The 22,366-nt window shown below is 34.0% G+C and overlaps 1 protein-coding gene across 2 annotated transcripts in view; it reads right to left on the bottom strand.

Moving 5' to 3' along the window:
• LOC149535017 (putative rhamnogalacturonate lyase B) overlaps nucleotides 1-22,366 on the bottom strand; it is a 193,134-nt gene that overhangs the window by 26,903 nt on the left and 143,865 nt on the right. Inside the window, exon 13 of one of the 2 annotated variants that reach the window (XM_089807207.1) lies at nucleotides 17,317-17,433. The exons of the other annotated variant lie outside the window; for it this stretch is intronic. Within the exon in view, the coding sequence (XP_089663333.1) occupies nucleotides 17,317-17,433 (117 nt within the window). The remainder of the gene's footprint in view (nucleotides 1-17,316; nucleotides 17,434-22,366) is intronic. 2 annotated transcript variants of the gene reach the window in all.

Below are 22,366 nucleotides of genomic sequence, written 5' to 3'. Positions count from 1 at the left end.
AGAGTTACCATTGTTTATTACTCTCCCATCAACCTATGCACGATTTTGATCCTTTTCCTACATATGAGATAAATAGGTTCTTATGATGGATAGTTAAGTACTTTAAGGATGTGCCTAGTTAGTAAAGGCTTTTCATCATAGGAGGTGACTCTTGAGCTACTTTCACACTCACATCTTCTATGTTTTCAATGAGATCTTACTTTTTTTACCATTGCCCTTATTTCTTCACATTGCTTTTGATGACCTCGCTTTATGGGCGAATTGATTTTGATCTCTTGTCAATTTGAATGCGGTCAATTGTGGCAGAATTTTTTGGGTATAGATCAATTATTTTCCACATCCACTTGGAAGAATATTGGTTATTACATGCAATTCATGATGTTGGTATACATTCTTCTAGATGACGATTGGTTGATTGCAATGAGTTTGGCTTGCTAACATACTCTAGTTTCTCCCCTTGACACATGGATATTGGGTGTCGCTGATATAAATTCAATTGGTGATCGCAGAGGTACTATTTGTTTGGCTAATTTCAAGGTTGGTTATGAAGACTTCTATTTCGAATCCTTGATAGCGATTGATCGATTTCTTTTGTGGGACTTCATGAGTGAAGACATTTTTACTTTTTAGATGAATCAACTATTCATTCTATTACATCAAATCATGATTATTTGAGATTTTTGATGTGGTCTTTTATCAACTATCTTGGTAGGATATATTACATGGCATTGATTTTTGGCCTCTTAGGTGTTTCTATATGGGTGTTGATGATTAGTACTTTTATATTACATGAGAGGAGAATGCAATTTGATCATGTTGGGTGTCATCAGAGTGACTTAATGCCAATATGGTTATTTTTTTAATGAAATTGATCATGATCACTAGTTTATAGTTCAACGAAACTTAGGGATGATGAAACCAATGTTGACTAATGGAGTGTACTCCTAAAGTTTTCCAATTTAGTTCTTTTGGAATGTAGGTTCCTAAGGAGTTGATAGAGTTTGTGTACTATTTAAGTATTCTTCTTTTGATAAATTTTCAAGATATCATTTGTTCAACTACCATGTAAGCTAGTGTTTTTAGAACACAGTACTATTGATCTCCTAGGTTGACTTGGAACCCTAGGATCATTCTTGACTAGATCCTTGATCAGTTTGATGATTGTGGAGTTTGTTTTGGCATTGTTTTAGGATAAATAATATTTGGGAAGGCTGGACAGTAATGTTCCTATTTTCTAGTTTGTTTGTACTGTAATTGTTGGTTTTTTGGGTTGGTGTCAGTAGGATCAGAGCGGTATTTTGATGTTGCCAATTTGTTAAAATGGGTAAACAAGCATACCCTTTTATGCAACTTTTTTTGAACATTTCTACCCATACTATTTTTAAGAACTATGGAAAGTCCAAGTATTTTAAACAAAGTATATAGTTTCAAAATAGTATTTTATTTAAATTTGCATAAGATTTTGTGAGATCAATTATATTTTACCTTCTCTCTGCATGCTTGAAAAAACCATAATAGGGGTACATATTACATCTATCTATGCTTTAATTGCTTAATACTATCTAGAGTTTGACCTTTTTTATGGCTTGAAATACCTCATAGATATTATTATCCTAGAAGTCATTATAAAACTCCTTCCATGTTTAAATTCTATTCTATTAATATTGTATAATGAAGTATGGATGATATAGTGAATAACTTAAATAATTATATGAGGAACTTTAGAATTCTAAATTGAGAGGATGTTTTATAAATATTCAACCGCATAACCTCTTTCTTTCTATTTACAAATCATGGTTAAATAACAAGAGAGACTATCCAAAATTTCTCAACAAATACAATAATTTCTAATACATTGTCTCAAATAAAATCCAAGACTAATAATAGTACTTAGGTTGATGTAACATTGATTTTAAATTTAATAAACTATTATTTTTATAGTGATGATTATGTATATAAAATTAGCCCTTAATAGATTAGTCTTATAAAGAGTCAAAGTTTTCATACTATATAAACAAACTTAGAAACAAGTTTACAAATGATAAATTTCATAAGACATCACAAATTGGAGGAGACATTTTGAATAAGATTCGAATGGAGAGAGAGAGGCGAGAGACTTGATCTAGTTAGGGTTTCACGTGGCCTATCTACTACAGATTCTAAGTTGAGTGACAGGGATGACGACAACGACAAAGGGGATGATGATCCTTGTCAGCTTTGGAGTTTTAGGTTGCCATTAATTTTCTACTCTCGTGTTCAAGGTCACCCTACTTTGAGCAACATTTTCTTGTTTCTTGGTTCCAATGGTTGAGGGTGCAACCCCTTTCATGTATGTTGGTTTGTTTGGAGGTAGTTCTTGCAATTTGGAAATACATTTTTCTTTGGTCATTTTGGAATTCCCCTGTATCCCTTTCTGCTTGTGCAATGTTGGTTCTCTCTTGCATTCTTCTTGTTTGGCATGTGTTCTTTTGTTCTTTGGTGTCGGTGTTTTTTAATGTGTTGTTTTTTGATGGTTTGTGTTGGCAATGGTGTGGGTCAGGTGCTTGTTGCACTAGACGGTCTAGTTCCTAGTTGGTGCCTGTTTGACCCTGCATTTGGTGTTTAAGGTGTCTTAATTAGTTGTAGAAGCTCTTCATTTGAAGCAACTTTTGAGAAGAATTTGTATGCCAAGTGAAGGCCTTGTTTCGGCCTAACTACAAGGGTTTTTTTGGTTTTCTTTCTTTTTCTTTTCTGCAGGACTCTATTGGTCGTTGGGTGCAACCTCTTTTTCCTCTATCTTGGTCAGAGAGGTGGGCTATGGGGTTTTTTTTGGGTTGTTGGGTCTTACCGCCTCCTTCAATCTCCTTTGATGGTTGGTCTTTTCTCTTGGTATAGTTGGTGTAGATGGGGTTTGTTCTCTAGCTTCTCTCGATTTGACATTTATTTTGTTGGATTCTTCATTTTTAGGGATTGGAGCCATTCCTGGGTAAGCTTTAGAGGCTTGGCCCTTTTTTTAGAGATAAAAAAAGTTGTGATGTTTCATTTATTGTGGTTGCAACTGCTAGGATGGCTCATTTTCTAGCTCTCATACTATTTCTCTTATAGGGGATCTCTTTCCTTGTTGGTATTTTGTCTTTGTAGCAAGGCTTGTGCCTCTTGTGCTCCTTGGAGCATTTCGGTGTTCCATTGGTTGGGTTATCTTTCTTTGGACTTTATTTTGTGTTTGTTGAGCCAATTGTTGCAATTTTCAAGGGCATGCACTCTCCTATGCTAGTTTTCAGTTGGGGGCTTCTTTCTTTTTTGGGTATGTGGTGGCCCTGGTTAAACCCATGTTTGATTGTTCTTCTTGCTATTATAGCTCTTTTGTCTGTTGGGTGGATATTTTGCAACTGATAGTTTTAGGTAAAAATCCAATCACAAAATAGGATGACCAGCCACATGTGAGATAGAGTCTCTCCTACTTTAAAGGGAAGGCTCCCCCTTCTCATGGCTCCTTGGATCAACTCAAGGTAAGAAAGAAGTCTAGAGATTTTTAAAAATGGGTGTTACCAATATCCTTTCTTCTAATATTTTAAGAAAGAATTCACTTACTCATGGAGCGGGTAATGGGCAAGGTGAATCTCTAACTACACTTCTATCAAGAGTTGGAAATAGTGATACTGATAAACCTTCACTAACTCAGAGACTAGCTGAAAATGTACCAGTTTGGCTCTAAGTCAGGTCGTACTTCTATATGGAAAAGCTTTACAATTAGGGCACAAAGACTCCTAAAAGTAAAAGTAACTTAACTATTCTGTGGATTAGGAAGAAAATATAAACTACAGACAAAGCTTCTAGCTATATATTTCCACAATTGCTCCTGGTCAAAGCTTGGCTCCAATTGCTTCTTAACTCTTTTCTATTCAATTCACGAGATACAATTGCAAAAAACACAAGATAACATGAATCAAAGATAACTTAAATGAATTGTAGACAAAGCTTATAATTCATGCAAGTAACAATCTCACTTAATCAAAGCTAAGTCTCAAATGCTCCTTTCTATTCACTTTCTCTCAAAATAGTGCTTACACAAACAAAATTTTGTTAGCACAATTTCTCTAGAGCTCTCTTGCATAAAGATAATGATGATTTTACAATGAGGGGGGGCACTTCTTTATATAGACATAGAAGTTGAGAAAAAGGTGGAGGAAAAAGTGGGAGCAACTCAACCAACTTTGACATAGTCTTACTACAAGAGAAAATAAAGGGTTACATGCAACTGCACATGCAACTCGCATTACATCCTTTTACATACATGTAATTACACTTTTTCATGTAATGCATCCTTTACAACTACTAACATGAAATTTTAAAAAAAAACAACAATCTTAGAGATTGTTTGTCAGTGCCTTGAATTTGACAATGATGTCACGCACTGCGGGAAGCTCAACAATTTCCATGGTCTTCGATATGGCTTCTACTCTCACTGTATTTGCAAATGTTGATTGCACAACTTTGGAATTTGTTACTGTACTATCGAACAAGTGTTTTGTCAAGGATTTATACAAGACAAACTTGTTCATCGTGTGCGAACCAAAGTCTTCAGAATCTACATTAGCATTGATCCTGATTGTATATTTTGAGTTTACTCTCTACTGCAATAAAATTACCAGCACCATAAGTAACATGGCATCCCATTTGTTCCAAATCACAAGTAACACTTGCTTCAACTACTTGACAATCTCCAAAGGCCGCTTGCAACTTTGTGATAAGCTTCCTCAGTGACTCCTCTCTATAACCAATGAGTCCTTGAAATTTGGAGAACATTTCACATAACTGAAGAATGTCACATGAGACGAAGGCATCCAGATCGAAGTTCACCATTTCATCCCAATCACCAAGGATTTCCTTTAAGTTATCTGCTTCTTGAGTCAAAGAAGAGATTAAGTTTCGCTCCAATTAATTTATCTCTTTAACATGCCTAAGAATTGCAAATGTCTTCGTGATGGCTCGAACTCCTTCAAAAATGATTTTCTATATCCAAGACTTAGTGGCTTCAATCAGCTTTCTCTCCTTAGATGTTTGAGACATAACAACAACACTTTGAGAAGATTGCTTTTGCATGACCTTGTTCAGACAAGAGACCTCCTATTTCAGTTGATTTTTCTTTTCCCAAAGCTCATGATTGCTCCTTGATACATTAGCCAATGCATCTTTAGCATCTTGCAAACAACTCAAACACGATTGCTTTCCGACTTCAACCTTAGTAAACTTGTAATTAGAATGAGTAAGTTCCTCACTAAGTTTATCTACCAAGGGCTTAGCAACTTCAACAAATTTAGTTTTATCAAAATCAACCAAAATCTTGGAAACAATCTTATTTTTCAAAGATTTGGATTTGGTATTCTTCACAAGAAGATTGTCTGGAGGAACAACTGCTTTTCTCCTCTTCCTTGTTATTTTGCTCAACCATACAGGTAGACTGAAACCTTCATCCATATAAGCAGTTATAGTGGAGACCATTGGCATTGATCCTAATTGCATTTCTGTTGTAACAGAGCACGATTCAGTTTGCACAAATGAAGGCATAGGAACATGCTAAGAAGACTTCGTCATGAAGAGCTCAAACCCTGCTAAAGATGTATCAAGTTGGGAAACTTGACCACTGGTAAGAGTTGGAAAATCCTCAAACACATTTGCTACATGTTCATATTGTTCATGTGTAGGGATGCAAGGAGTAATAGAAGACATAGGAAGAGCCATGGTATTAACCTTTGAGACTGGAATGGAATGAGTGAAAATAGTGGAAAATGAATCCACATCATCATCTACTTCATACAGAAAAGGCTCTTCATGTATAGAAGATGTTACAAGCTTGTGTAGGCTTTGGAGGAGATATGATCATGATTTCCCCTTCTTCATCTGAATCTCCTTTATTAGATTTTGTTTCCAATTCCGCTTCTGCTTCTTCCATCGATTCTTCAATTTGTTCAGGAATTTGAGATGAATTAGCTCCTTTTCCACCCTTCAATTTGAATTTGAGGGAACCCTTAGCATCAAAAGATGAGGCACCATCTTTCCCTATGATTTCTAGTTGTGACTTCCTACTAGGAGGACCAAAACTTCCACAATCCAAGCCCATCTTAGGATTTACTCTTTAAAGGCCTTTACTTTTCAACAATTTGTTGGTGTTTACCAAGATAGATTGAAACCTGTCCATGATAGACATGGCTTCCTTTTGTTGCCACTGAATAGGAAAAAGACACTACTTATCAAGGTCAGCTTGATGAAATTTTGAATCAAGGATGTCGCCATCATCTTCAACTTGGAAATCTGAAGGGATTTCCAACATGTTAAGATCAATCATCTACAATAGGGTTAATCTGCAATAGTCCATCTTCATGATGTCAAGTTTTGTCCTCATATCAATCCAGATGTCCTCGATGCGATGCACATGAGTGTAAGCTCTTTTCATTTGAGAAGTCATCTCTCGGTAGTCAAAATCAAATCTGGCCTTGAACTTCTTCAAGGTGATCAACTTAAACTCTGCTTCCATGTTCTGTTCTTTAGGCATAAAAATGATCAAATAATTGCCAATAGCCAAAGGTTTAGCTGAGGTAATGCCGAAACCAGTCCTATGCATAGCATGTTGATCACTCTGCATGTCTATGAGCTGTCTAGCTAGCTCCATCATAATAATTCGATCTGTAGCATATCTAGGTAATGTATACGACTAACCTTTGAAATATCCAACTCTCAAGTATGTGAAAGTGGGAAACTAAATAAAAATACACTCATATTGGTTCACCTTTTCCCATGTTGCATCAGATACTCTTTTGACAGATAAATGTTTACTGAACGAACATCGAAAATGCCCAAAGAAGGCATCTTGGACTCTTCTGTAATGAAATTTACTATTTGCCAAAGTGATTTGGTCATAGTACTCCCAAACAAGAACCTGAAGATGATCTCCCTTGGTAGAAACACCAGAGAAAGATCCCATGCAACAACAATGTAAACAAGGTAAGAATTCATGTAGAAGGGCATTAATGTTCCCATGTTGCCTACTTGCTAGCAAAGTGCAGTGTTGATGAGCTCTCCCCAAAAGATGTGTTCTTATTCTCCATAATTTGAAACATGAACTTGTACTTCCATGGTTCGAAATCAATAGAATCTTTAAGGCCACAAATTCTACTGAGAAGGACGATGAGATCCTTATATTCTTGTTTTAAGTTAGATTGATGAACGGTCTTTGGCCATTTGGAAAAATTGCTTCTTTTATTGCCTAACTAGTAAAAGTTGACATACTTCTGATAATCACCCTTTTGTCCATCCCAACATGCCAAATATGATTTTTTGGTCAAATCTACACATTCTGCCTTATGTGGAACCTTAAAGATTTGTTCAATGACCTCAGGATCAAGACTAATGATAACCTTTTCGTTAGCATCTTTGATAGTATTTGTCTTCGGAGTAAACCGTTGTGCATATCCGAGAATGAAGTCAGGTTCTAGAGCCACCATAGAAAACGTAGACACCAGGTGAATGTTTCTTCTCTTGATACACTTCATTTATGATTAGCTGGAGTTTCAACTCTTTGTAAAAAATCAGCCACGTCCACATGATCAATCTTTGTGTTCGTCACATTATCCAGAATAGATATGACTGATGAAGGAGCTGCATGAGCCAATTCTTTATCATATTGATATTTCATTTTGCCTTTGGATTTTGATGGTGAGGACATTTCTGTGTTTGTACTAAACACAAAAATTTCAAAACATAAATATATAATCAGATGGAATCACCGTACAAGTTGATTTGTGACCTAAAAAGATTTGGAAACAAATTGGAGACTTGGTAGATCCAATGAAATGATCTCGAAGAAATCATATGCATATGCAATGGATGAAATTGAAATGAACGGAATGTGGAATGAAGTGTTATGAAAGTGAAAATATGGAAGATGAAATGAAATGAGAATGTATGAAGGTAAAATGCATGAGAATGCGTGCAAATGAAGATTGTTAATTTCAGAAGTGACTTAATATTTTCAAAGCATTATTGCATGAAAAATGAATATATGTAAGTGCAACATGTAATGGGAGATGAAATTTGAGATGAGATGCGAATGTGGGTGGAGGATGCACTTAACATGTAAGAGTGAATGGAGAATGAGATAGAAAACATGGAAAGATGTGGAAACATGTATTTGCTCATGGAGACGCAAATGCATATGGAGGGACAGAAATAGAAAATGGAAGAGGGATAATGAGCTTTATAGTCACTTTTGGTGAAAAAGGAGAAGTCAAAGTACATGGGAGATGAAAATTACATCTTTTTGACTTTTCAAAATGTGACTTTTAATCAAAATAGGACCTTTTGGATACAATTATATGTAAGAAAATCTGTGTACTCATGTCGCGCGAATAGATGCAAAAAGTGAGATGAGTGAAAATGGAAGTGGAAAATGAGATTACATGCAAGTGTGGATGGCGAATGAGATAGAAAACATGTAATCACATTTGCTGAGTAAGAGGTGAGGTGTTGTGACATGGAAATAGAATGTGGAACGTGATGATGCTTATGCATGAAGTGAAGCAAGAACAAGTTCTTGGGAAAGAACTTGCAATTTCTCCAAGTGAAGAAAAACCGACAAGCAAGCACAAAGCACAAAACACAAAAGAAAAAATGTACCTTTGGAGAGTGACTCAAACATGCCAATATGCAATGCACTTCAACACACAAATTCGAAATTAGGACTTGGGGAAGAACCAAAAACATAAAAATGAACAATTTCTTCATTTTAAAAGGAAAAATGCACTTTCCATGGCAAAGATTTCAACAAGTGACAATCATCAAGCAATTACATGCATAAAATCAGCAAGACAAGCATGAACTAAAAGCAAAAAAGAAAGAGTACATTTACATGTGCCAAAAATGAAGGTATGCTCCAATGTTTGAAAAATTCTTCAAAAATGTTTGAATCTTTCAAACTTTCACAAAGTTGAATGAAAGAAGGCAGCAACCAAGGAGAAGTTGGTAAAAAGATACCAAAATGTGCCCTAAAAACACTCCAAGATCCAACATTTGAAAGAAAACATGCTTGGGACATTTTTAGCAAAAAACGTGTTTCCCCATGATGCAAGATTAAAACGTTTTGGTGTTTAAATACCAAAATATGCATCAATATGCAATGTAATCCCAAAAAGAGCCAAAATGATTTGCTTTGGAGTCAAAACATGAAGCAAAAAATGGATTTATTTGCTGATTTCTCAAAAAACATGCCCTAGATGAGAGCTTCCAAAAATGTTTTTTAGCTTGTTGAATCCTTTTTAAATGCAAGATAAATCATTTCCAATCTAAAATGCCTCCCATGGAAGAAATCTCATGCAAATCAATTGAGAAAATCTCCACTTATAATCAAAATCGAGGTTTTTTGACGGCAAAAATATGTTCTTCAAAATCAGACTTTTTGAGTGTTATTGCATATATTAAAACACGTTTTTGATCAAAATTGGACCTTTTTGGGTCACTTGCATGTTTTAAAATATGTATCTCATCAAAATCGCACCTTTTGGGTGCGATTACATGTTTTAAAATATGCTCATAAGCAAAATTAGACCTTTTGGGGGATGATGCCTATTTTAAAATGCATCTCAAATTTTAGATGTAAAAGCATAAAAACTTCACTTTTGATGCAATAGCATCAAAAAAGTCCACTTATGATGGACTTTTGATGTAATCCCATCAAAAAGGTCCACCAAAATAAACTTTATATGTAGTGACATGTAAAATATCCACTTTTCAAGACTTTAAGTCATTTAATTCACTTAAAATTATAAAAATGTTACAAAATAGACTATAAACAATATTTATCTATCATATTTAAAAATATAACATATAAACATTATTTAAAAAGTAACATTTAAATAAGCATTTGATTTAAAAACCAATAATTTAACTGGAACTATATAGTTATATAGTTACTTTAAATGAAAAAATTAAAAAGTAACTCAACTTAAAATTATAACATAAAGTGCACTATAGTCACTTTAAGTTAAAAATTTATAGGTAAAGTAACTTAAAAACATAACAAAAAGTGAATATAAGTTGTATTTATCAAAAAGAGAAAGTCAAATTAAAAATATAATATAATATTTTAAATTTGTGTTGTTGCACCAAAAAATCCACTTTTGAGGCACTAACATAGCCATATCTTTTAATTGATAACTTTGATTGACCTCTAGGTTAGACCGAATGAAAGGGAAAAGTGAAAGGCATGCTATGAGAAAAACCAAAGGACTAAAAACCAACAAATGCAAACTCAAAAGCAAAGAAAGGATGATGAAGGCTTCAAAAATCAAGCGAAGGCTCGAGAGAAAGCAAAACGAAAAAAGACTTGACAAGGCCTTCAATAAAAAGATTTGATATACAAATTGAAATGGATCGATTGATCAAATTTAAGCAATTGAATATCAAATTCAAGCTTACAGAAACATGAAACTAGCTTGAAAAAGTTTCATGTTGTTATATTTTGAGGTGACAAAATGCAGAACAACATTGTCTACTCTTTGGTTTAGTGTCAATGAGGCCTCTTTAGAGCTAGGGCTTCCCTCTATTTAAATGGGGTTTTTGAATATTAATTTTTTGTGAATTTATCTCTTTTCGTCATTTCATCTTCCATTACTTCTATTGAGGTGGAGGACGCTTCTATAGAGGTGGGCATTTGCATTTTGAGAGAGGTAGAGTGGTGTTCCAAGTGGTTTCCCCCTTCTATTGGCTTCTTGGAAATGAGATTATTTATCACTCTTGTAGACCCTTATGGAGATGGAGAGGAGTATGGTTCTTGAGGTGGTGAATCTTGGTTCACATTTTAGCAATGAAACTTGGGGACACATACTTGGGCAAAAACCCTCAAGTACCAAATGTGGGGACGTCCTTGAGACAGGTACACTACACACATGAGCACCCTTGGCATAACTAAAATGTGTCTACATCCTTGTCATAGTCATCCTCATACTGCTTGGGTGCTCCAAAACAAGGGTACGAGGTGATGGTACTTGGGGACTTTTGAGGCAACCCTTAACTGCACTCAAGGCACAAGGTATGATCAGTCAATGTGTTAGAATAAGTAAAGAATTTTAAGTTTTATTTATTTATTTATAATTAATTCCTAGGGAACCCTAAAAGAATGTGGGTCCCATAAAGCGCCCTCTAAGCCTTCATTAGGCCCATATACCTCATTTGACATTCATTTTCTTGCAACTAAGAGCAAGGTGAGAAGGATAGTTTGAAAGAGCTTAGAAAGTGATTTTGCAAGTGATTGCAAGATCGAGAGGAGAGAGAAGATTATATTTTGCAAGTGATTCATCAAGCACAAGGTAGGATCTTTACTATTTTCTTTCATTCATTTTTAGATTTTCATTTTTGTCATTCTTTTCCTAAAACTAAATGTTGATATTTGAATGCAGTGTTTAATTTTAAGATTGTTGTTGATAGTTTATTTTTTATTTGTTTTTCAAAATTTAAATGTATTATGTTAATTTTGTTGTTGTTAAGTTGTGATGAAACTTATTTGAATTTCCAAACTAAGATTGAAACTAATTACAATTTATTTGTTTTTTTTAAAATAGATTGAAATCTATCATTTTGTGAAATACAGTGTTTAAATGGCCTCTAGTCAAAGTGGAGAAGACATGAAATTGAACGAGGGAAGTCAAAGTGTAAGTTTGTCTAACTATGCACTTGAGCATGAGGATCAAGGATGTGAGCATAGAAGTGATCCAAAAGAAAAATCTCAACTTCCATAAGTTGCATTAGGAGCTCCTATTGATATCACCTCTGAGAGTTTAGCACAATTTCCTAGGAGTCCTTATGATCCAAAGTCCCCTCTAAAACAGTTTGCAATTAGAGTTTTGCTCCCTACAACTAGAGACGATGGTACAAGGAAATAAAAATGTAGTTTTTGGGGCAGAGAACAATATGGCAACATTACTAGAGTTAATTTACACCTTCTCTTTTGGACTAGATATGTTGTGAGTTCATGCAAATTCCTTGCATATGCTGAAAATACGAAGTATAGAATTGAAATAAACAAATTGTGTCACATTCTTGATTATGTACAGTTCTAGTACATAAATCTTTGGCTAGTAGGCAATATGTTTAAGCTATTCAATAGTTACATTGGTAGTGAGATACTTCTACATATATCTTCCATCAGAGAGCAAGGACTTTGTAAGATTCAACTTCAATTATTTCATCCATTAAGAGTTTAGTAGAGGATAATAGCATGTGGAAAATGAAAGCAGGAAGTTCCACTACTACAAACCCCATTGCTGATTTATTTAGCATGCATGCAAAGAATCACTTAGATGATGTCATTGGTGAATTCTTCTTTGCCAATGACATCCCATTGTATGTAGCTCAATCTCCTTACTATAGAAACATGATGTGCACGGTGGCAAAGGATGAAGGGCCATCATTTGTAGCACCAGGTGAGCACAAATTGAGGACCACAATCTTGGATAGGAAGTATAACAAGGTTGAGGTTTTGATGGAGTAGATAGTGTGTTGGATAGAGTCATGTTGTGGCATTATCATGCATGGGTGGCTGGACACTCATCAAAATAATGGTCAAGTGCATTGAGGGCCCATACTTTCTAAGGGAAGATGATTGTTCAGTGCACCATAAAGATGCTATTTTTTGTGTTCACGTTCTTAGGGAGGCGACTGAGGAGGTTAAGTGATAAAATGTGGTTCAAGTAGTGACAGATGCAACAAATATGTGCAAAATTGTTGGGAGGCATGTTGATGCAACCTATAAACATGTTTGGACTCCATGTTGTCTGCATGCTATGAACAATGCACCCAAGGACATGAGGAAAATTGGTCAGATCAAATGAGTGTTTAATGATGAGAGAGAGGTGCAAATGTTTATCTACAATCACCACTCTTCCCATGCACTCTTCAAGGGCTTCGTGAAGGAGTTCCTAAAACTAGTTGAGACCAGATATGCATCATATTACATTCTCTTGGAGAGAATGATTGAAATGCAATAGCCATGGCAAGTCATGGTTATGATACAAGATTGAAATTGGTGGGCCAAGTCAAAAACTAAGTAGGGGGAGATGGTGAAGGAGACAGTGAAGAGTGATTAGTTTTGAATTGAAGTGAACTTCATAGTCTCCATCATTACTCTAGTTTTTGAGTTCATCATATATGGTGATGGGGATGTACCTACCCTTGGAGAGGTTTATGAGTGCATCTATTCCATGCCTAGCCAAATGAGGGTTTTTATGTATGAGAGGGATCCCACTCTAGCATTCTATACTAAGAAATCCAAACTATCATTCATCGCAAGTGAGAGAAGCTAAACACTCATTTGCACATGGTTTCCTATGCATTGAATCCGATGTGGTACATGTCTACTCTTGTTAGAGTTACACCACTTTAGGATGATGAGGTGAAGGTAAAGTTCTTTCAATGCATTGGTAAAAATGTCTGATGTTGTGACTATTGGTGAGATTTTCTCTTAGTAGATGAAATTCGCTACTCTTTCAAGGAACTGTTAATTCAATATTTGTAAGAAAATTATTAATATTCACTATCTCAAGATTAGTAACTTTGGTTTTACTATTGGGTATGTTTATGAAATGTGACATTATGTTATAACTTATTATGTTCCAAGACACTTAGATTTGGTAGAATTATGGCACAAAACATCCCATATTGTGATGGAATTGTCATGCATCATACAGGGCAAAGATTACTACACTAGACATTCCCTTCTCTAGGTTGTAGTTCCTCGTCTTTAGAACCTATTCAAGTTTTTAACATTTAAAATTTATTATTTTATAATATTTACAATTTTAGTTTTCTGATTTTCTCATAGTATCCGTTTGATTTCAATCTTGGGTTTCTAGTTTTCTCAACTGTAGAGAGGAACAAGTCGACTTATAGGTTCATCCACTCTATTAAAAGGAAGAGACTTACCGATAAGAGAGTGAAGAAGCTAGTTGTTGTACACAGTGTCTTGCCTATCGTAGATCGCAAGACATGCAGGTATAAAGAGAGCCCAACAACACGACGAGATGTAGAGCCAAAGAATATAGCTCAGATCGTTGAGGACGAGACTCCAACATAAGCCAAATTAGGGTCCATTGATGTTCCTTTGGCAGACATTAACCATTAGGATTTTGAGTCCAACAGTTCTAGGGATGAGGACTCTAGCTTGGGGGATGATTAGAGGCCTTCCATTTTTACATTTTTACATGATTTTAGATTTTGACATTTTGTACTCATTTTTATATTGATCATGATTCATTATATCATGGTAGTCTACTCATTGCAATCATGATCATCTTTGTGATATATCATATTTCATATTTGAACAATGAATTTTTAACCTTTGATAGAAGTTTAGAACACAATTCAAAAGTTTTTGATTAAGTAAAGTAGGTTTTGAAGGGGCCCTAAACCCAAATACATAGCAGATGCAAAGAAAGACACCCTACAAACCAAACCGAAAAGTATACAATATGCTCTTCAAAGTAAAATATGGCTAAGACACTATAAAAAAAAGACAAAGGAGGGCCCCCCACCCTCATGGACTGGTGATCAATAAAGAATAAGCCCTTAATGCACCAAGCACCCAACAGAAAGAAAAGGACACCAGAATTAAGATTTCCCCTTAGCACCCTACTTGTGGGCTTTAGAAGAAGAATTGGATGGAAACTTCTTTGAATATTTTTTCTTTAACCGTAATCCAACCCTCCTCACTCTTGGTTGCCACAAAGTGTCAAACCAATGAATCGACAAAGCTATCAGCATCAATGTCCTCTACACCATTAATAATATGGCCAACAATAGTACAACCAAAAACACTAGATTCACCACTCACAAAATCAATTAGGACAAGGCCAACAACATTAGACTTTCCCACTGAAGCCACAAAATCAATACTCTGGTCATTTACAACAACAATAGGCTTAACAACATCATTTTGGGCAAAGCCACTAACATTATTCTGATTAGCAGTAGTGGCTAGAGTAACTCTAAAGGCATCACAACAGAGCTAGCCACAGTAGGGACCACAGGTGCAACATTCATTTGACCTAGATCAACTACCAACAAATATCAGGAGAATGGACAGTATCACCTTCCTGATGAGCAACAATAGCCTCAAAGGAAACTTCCACAATAGATGAAGGCTTCTTGGACATCGCATAATGTTACAACAAGGTACCCTTCCACCACGACTAGGGTTTTATAGATTTGACTTTGTCAAACTCACACTTTGCCAAAACATGCCCAGTGTTGAAGCATATCCCACATATGAATGGAAGACCTTCATAATCTAAAGACTGGATTCAAAGCCAATAGGACTACATAATTTAATCTTCATCAAAAGGCCTTTGGAGTCATCAATATCAACAAGAATCCTAACATAGGTAGAGTGCAAAATATTAGAGGATTTTGAATCTACCAGTAAAAAAATACCTAAAGCCTCACCAACTTTCTCAAGAACAAAATCATGCCAAAGATGAGGAGGGAGATTACAAAGTCCTACCCATATAGGCATTTTACAAAATGATTTAGTGGCAAGGTTGAAGTCCTTTTGCCAAGGTTTGATCATCAAAGCAAAGTGGTTCTCCCATGTGAAGAAATGGTCACATAGAATGGTTCATCCAAGCGTGAGTCTCCTTGAGAGAGGGCTAGAAGCCCTTGAAATGAAAAATAACTGCATCCACCTCAAGGACTGAAGTCCTTTGTGCAATCTTTGAAACTGTATAGTTTTCCAACTCGATTGCAATAGGTTTATCGGTTATGAGGGATTTAATGTCAGACAACTTAGTGCTAGCCCTAAAACCCTCACCTTTAAAAGATTGGGTGTAAGACGGCCCATTCAACACCCCCAAAGCCCCCACCACAACCTCCTTCTATGCCACATCTTCCTGCAAGATTGCTTCATCAGCAGAAAAATGAGACAACAGAGACTTGTTCACAATCCCCCCGCCTGAGACAACTTGGGACCAACTATAGTAGAAGTGTAATTACCAACTCCCCCCTCCACAAAAAGAGGAGAAATCAAACGACTAGTGTCAATAACCTATGGATCCTCAAAACACACCACCAATGCTAGCAAGGGAGCAAAATGTATCGGTGAAGCAAACAGGTGCACACGAGCACAGGCCAGAGATTTCAAAATCTACACAATGCCAAGGTAAATAATATCTTATCATTATATTAGTTCTTGTAAGATGTTATTGAAGTTCTAGTTTGATAACATGAATCATATGTTACTATGCATGTTTATGTTAGTAACTTAGTATGTTTCAAAAATTAAATGTTGCTATGTTACTATGTTAAATGTTCTTAATGGTTCTTGTTCATGTTGCAATTTTTCTATATTAAAGTTATTGTATTTGGTGCATTAAATTTAAACATATTATCGAAATTAGCATTTGAAGGTTAAATATGTACAATATACAAATCTCTCCCCCCCCACCCCGAACCCCACAAGTGTCATCTTTGAAATTGAGGCCCTTTCTTCTACACTTGATACTCATCATGGCGTCCCCCCATCCCAAAGAACCCCCGTGTCGAGTTTCACCATTTTTTAGTGAAGATTATATTGTTTTGGGTGTCATTTCAAAACCCTTTTGGAAGGTTTGGAGAGCCTACCAATTTCCTATGATTGTGGGAGCTAGGTGAAATAATAGGAGAATTTTGGGAGCCTATGAAAACCTCATATTTTCAGCTGGTTTTTGTCCTAATCAATCTCTTGAGGCTTATTGTGAAGATGGTTTTGGAAGCCATGTAAAAACAAATGTCAAGGTTTTGGGAGCCTCTTTTTAGTCTAATATGTTTATTTTGGTGTATCTTGTTGCTAGCTTATTTTTAGGTTATCGGAGCCTTGCCAACACTCACTTTCAAGTTAAGGGAGCCTAGAAAAATCACTTAGATCACTAATACACTTAAGGGACGCTTTAAATCCTTGTGTTCTCTGGTGTGAGGCTTGGGCCTTTAGCATTGAGGTTGCTTGATAAGATGGAGCTTAGCATGAATCTTTTCTTTCAAGCTATTGTCTATTTTCTGATTTTTGGTTGTTGATTTGTTATGTTTTATCTTTTGCAACCATTCAGTGTAGTGGGGTTTTAGATCCTCCTCAAAAATTGTTTAAAAGGTTTCAAGGTCCCTTAAAAACTTGTTTCTCCCCTAATCAAAAATATAAAATTACAAAAAGGCACTATTGTGGATGTCACTTTATTAACATTTATGCCTTCAATATATAATAGACATCAAAAGAGATTTTACATATGATATTGTCCTACTAGATAGAATAAGAGATGCAAATACCTGGTAACATGAGCGAAAAACCAATCTTTGGCGTGGTCACTAACCCCAACAGTATATACTAGATCATTTTTAGGATACAAATCTGCATATCTTTCCCAAAGTCCATATTGGCGAAACCTTTTCACAAACCCATACATTATAATGAGTGCAAATGAAAAGCATTCTAAATCTATCTTGTATGTAATAAATATTATGCATAACCCTTAAAAAATTCTATGATGAGACAATAATCTCCATACTTCGATCCACAAGAATACACAAATCATTCAAAACTATAGAATATGTGCATGGCATCACTCATGACCAAAACCTATAACTTTGTGGTATCCAAACTTGCATGAGTTAGTTAATGGATTTTTTTTTTTTTGACTATACATAATTTTTTCATTAATATTTGGTCACACTTCATAAATCATCATCAAGATATAGATAGCAAGATTAGAAATTCAAATCTCAATGATAATTTATGAAGTACAAAATCTTGATGAAACACTTTACACAATCAAAATAAAAAATATTCATTACACAATATCATCTACTATATATCTAGAAATTTAATAATTTTAACAAATAAACGAGGAATGAACACATTACAAGGTTATGATTCCATAATTATTCAATTTATACAATTAGTAAATGTAATAAAATATAATTATTCACAACTTTTTTGTATTTATATTGTGAAGTTCCATTCCTTTGAATTAAAAAACATATATTATCATGATTTTTATTTAATTTAAACATGTATGTTGATCATGAAAAAATAAAGTTATATTTTAATGTTGTGTTTATCTATTTTAATCACTCAAATAAATAATTACATCATCAATAAAAAACTGAAATATTGATTATGGGAGAAAATAATTATAAAAGAAAGAAAATTATAATATTTATAACCTTTGATTTTACAATTTATCATATGTAATGCATAGGACACTAATAGAGGTTCTCAGTATCACATATATTGTTAAACAATTCAAGCTAGAAAATTTATTCATCTTACTCAAAAATAGTAACCATTGCGAAACAAGTCACATTACAGGTAATGATATCTATTCTAAATTTCATGAGCTCTATATTAAGATTGAATCAATAAAGGTAGGATCATATATAGAATAATTCAATTGTGTTCTCTAACTAAAGGTTCCTTATACATACACACATATACATATACATGCTTAAATCATATATACACACACACGTGCGTGCATGCATGTATATACATACATGTGTGCACATGCCCACACACACACATTAACGTGTCTCACACACACTAACACTCATACACAAATAAATAAATATATATATGTGTGTGTGTGTGTGTGTATACATATATGTATGTATAGACATGTACATGTCTATACATATATAAAAGTGTCACACACATATATTAACACATCCAAAATCCCCAAAAAAAATTGTGCACCCACACACTCGATTCTCAGATCCGCATCTCATATATATATATATATATATATATATATATATATATATATATATATATATATATATATATATATATATATATATATATATATAAGTGTGTCACACACACACACACACATATATTAACACATCCAAAATCCCCCAAAAAAATCGTGCATCCACATACCCGATTCTCAGATCCGCATCTCAATCAGCAACTTAGATTATGATATATGTCATAATTTATCTATGAGACTTTGCCCTTGTCTTGCCCTAGAAATTGGAGATGGCATTTGGGTTAGTGTGTAGCCTCAAATAATGCAAAAGATATCCCCATTTAAAAAGAAAGGAGTTATCCTACCAACTTGTAGATAGGATCAATGACTTTCTTGAGTGGAAAGTGTTTTAAACCATGACATTGGTCCCCAAACCATCCAAAAGGATTTGTACTCATAATTTTTCCTTTTTCCTTTTGCAGGAAATCTTAGAACCAACCATTCTCTTAATCCATGGGTAATGAAATGATAATTTTTTTAATAATGCTAAACTTAGTCTATAATCCAAGAGCATCACAAATCCAACACGTAAGCTTTATAGAGTTTGAAGATTTATCTCTAAATCAGATCTTCAATGGTGAACTTTAATTAGGAATTTAGCAATTTTTTTCACCCTTGTTTCTCAAACAAGGTGCTTAGATTGGCAATTTTCAAGTTTACTTCACAGCTAGTGCACATATTGTTGTATGTTAAACAATTTGAGAGGAGGTATCGATTTCCATTGTCCCCTTGTTGTGAAATATACATATTCTCTTATTTGAATCTAGTTTAGGTATCATCCATCTACTAGTCACACATCTAAGATGTCCTAAACTAATTCTCAATTGGACTATTATTTTCTCATATAAGAGCTTTTTCCTCATGATCCCAAGTAAAGTTGAATTTTTTAATATAGTAAACTTTTTTCTGCCTTGTTTGTTTTGTCCATATGGTATTCCTAAAAAATCGCTTTTATTTATAAAATTTCCTCATTTGTATATGGGCATTCCTACATTATACCATTCTATTTCCTCATCTATTTGTCCTCGCATTTTATCCATGTACCTTTGTAAGAAAACTGAAGAAGTGGAAGAACTTCCTATACTAACCTTGAAAGGCCATAAAAACTTTTTCAAATCTTTACAACAATTATAGAAACTTAACTAAAATAAATATAAATCACGTGCACACTGCAACACAATGATTTACATTTAAAAGAGCTCAATTAAAAGAAAAAAACCCTACACTTCAAAAAAGGCCCAATATATTATACAGAAATTAATACCATATTACAATATACTTGTAGAGAAAACATCTCTTAGGAGTAATACCAACCAATTCTCTAGAGCTTGTTGAATAACTATAAGACTCTTATACATACCCTCAATCTTAGACATATAATATATTATAAGAGTTCATCTCTATCAACCCTTAATTTAGTATAAATAGTAAACCTTTGAATATCTAATAAAATCTAAGGGGCCAAAGATCATCACTATAGCTAAGGCAAGTCCAAGTGCCTTGTAAAATATAGAATTGTTGGATAAATGACTTACAATAAATAGTAAGTCTACTAAACTGAACCAAACAAAGAGTAATTCTAAATGTTTTAGTACTGAAGAAGGGAAAGAGTCTCTCGTTCTACCAACTTAGAACCCTCTAATCATTTGACTTAGCTTAAGATGATCCATGATGGGCTCATCAAAACCATTGACCATGGTAAGCTAAAAAGGGGAATCACATTTGAGAGGCACTTAAACTCTGCTTCCATAGGAGAGGGGCCTATGGTCATGCCAATCCAACTTCTCATTTTCCCTCCCCTTATTGATGAATGTTTGAGTAAATCGATGGGGAGATAAACAAAACCAAAAGGAAAACATTTTTGTAAAGGAGACGAGTTGGTTGGTAGGCGTGACAATGATTGGGAGAATTTGGTGGAAGTTGCGAGAGGAAGTCGTGAGAAGTTTGTATTTGTCAATTTAAGGATCAAGATTTTTGCATTTGTTGTGACTACCCTAGTTCTTTTAAGTGTTGTGTGTTAAATTTAGGTTTACCAACATACTTGCATGGTGATGTGCGAAGTGTGTTAGAGTGAAATGAAGGGAAATCATTGTTGGGTAATGTGTGAATAAGTCCCTTGCCCAAAAACATCATTACATCGAGAGGTGCTATATACAATCAAGGCACAAATCCAAATCCAAGCACGGGAATATGCCATAAAATATTCCTTGTCAATAAAAAAGAAAGGTGTATAGTTACAAACAATTTAGTTCACTATCAATTGATAAAATAAAAAAGCATTCCGAAAATAATAGGAAACCAAATGGAAAAGCCAAACTAATGGGGCCAAAAAATATGAGTGAAATAATAGGACCTAAAAAATAGGACCAAAATATTAAGACCTCAAAAATAGGACCTAAAAAAATAGGTTTGGAATAATTGCTTTAAAACATTTCAAATATGAAACGTTTTATTTTTTTGTTAGATATATTTTTGCATGCACATTCATGCTTAATTTTTGTGGGGAATGAGGGAATTTGAAAGAAATTCATGGAATGTCAAGAGAAGTCCATTTGGGGATATGAGGAGCCTCTCACAAGTTATTAATAAAAGGCTCCTTATTCCTTTTCTTTTTTTGGTTTTTGCAAGGAGGAAGAGGTGGCCAAAAGATTTGGACGAGTAGATTGGAGTTTTTGGAGAGTAGTAGATAGAAGTTTTGGAGCAAGTATTTTACAAGTGAGATTTGTTTTTTTTTAAATATTTAATATAGTTTTGTATTTAAATTTAGTTGTTCATTTAGATTTAGATTTAGATTTAGATTCAATTGTTTATTTAATTTTAGATGTAGATTTAGTTTTAGAGTTAGTTGTAATGATATACTTTGATTGAGATTTTAATATTAATTAGTTTTGTTTAGATTTTGAATTGCATTCAAAATTGTTTAGATTTGCATGTAATAGTTTCACCTTGCATGTTTCATTTAGACTTAGAATTGCATTTAAAATCTATTTGATTTATATATTTGATAATACTTTTCATTTGCATATTTTTAATGTGCATGTTTCAAAATATTTATATTTTCAAGTTTCATTATTAAATTTTATCATTAATGTGGAAGGCAATGTCATTATGTTAATGATATTTGCATTTCACTAAAAGCTAATGATTAGTTAAAAATAGACTAACCATATATTTAGTTTATATTTTGTCATTATTTAACTAAATGTAGTATGTGTTTTATTTAAGTATTTCATAAATAAAAAAATTATATTTGTACTGTTTAAAAAGTGGAAGGAAATGCCACCATATTTCAAACATTGCAACCGAAATGTTTCATTTAAAATAGTTTTGAATTTTATTATCTTATTTAAGCATTATTCATTTTTTAAAAATTGCTAATTACTAATTTTTTTTATTCTAATTATTTGTATATATTGATGTTTGGTTATAAGCTTGCAGGTTACTATTTGAGCTATGGATGCCTCTAACAAAGAATCAAGTATTATTGATATTAGCCTGATCGCTTCAGTGACCTCAAATGATTTCTTTGAGACTAAGTTTGACAAGTGCCTACATATTAACCAAAGAGC

Source organism: Cupressus sempervirens, chromosome 10 (genome assembly GCF_028749045.1).
Source record: "Cupressus sempervirens isolate cs-2001-9-10 chromosome 10, ASM2874904v1, whole genome shotgun sequence".
Lineage (NCBI taxonomy): Eukaryota > Viridiplantae > Streptophyta > Pinopsida > Cupressales > Cupressaceae > Cupressus > Cupressus sempervirens.
This window is presented reverse-complemented; position numbering and strand designations above follow the sequence as displayed.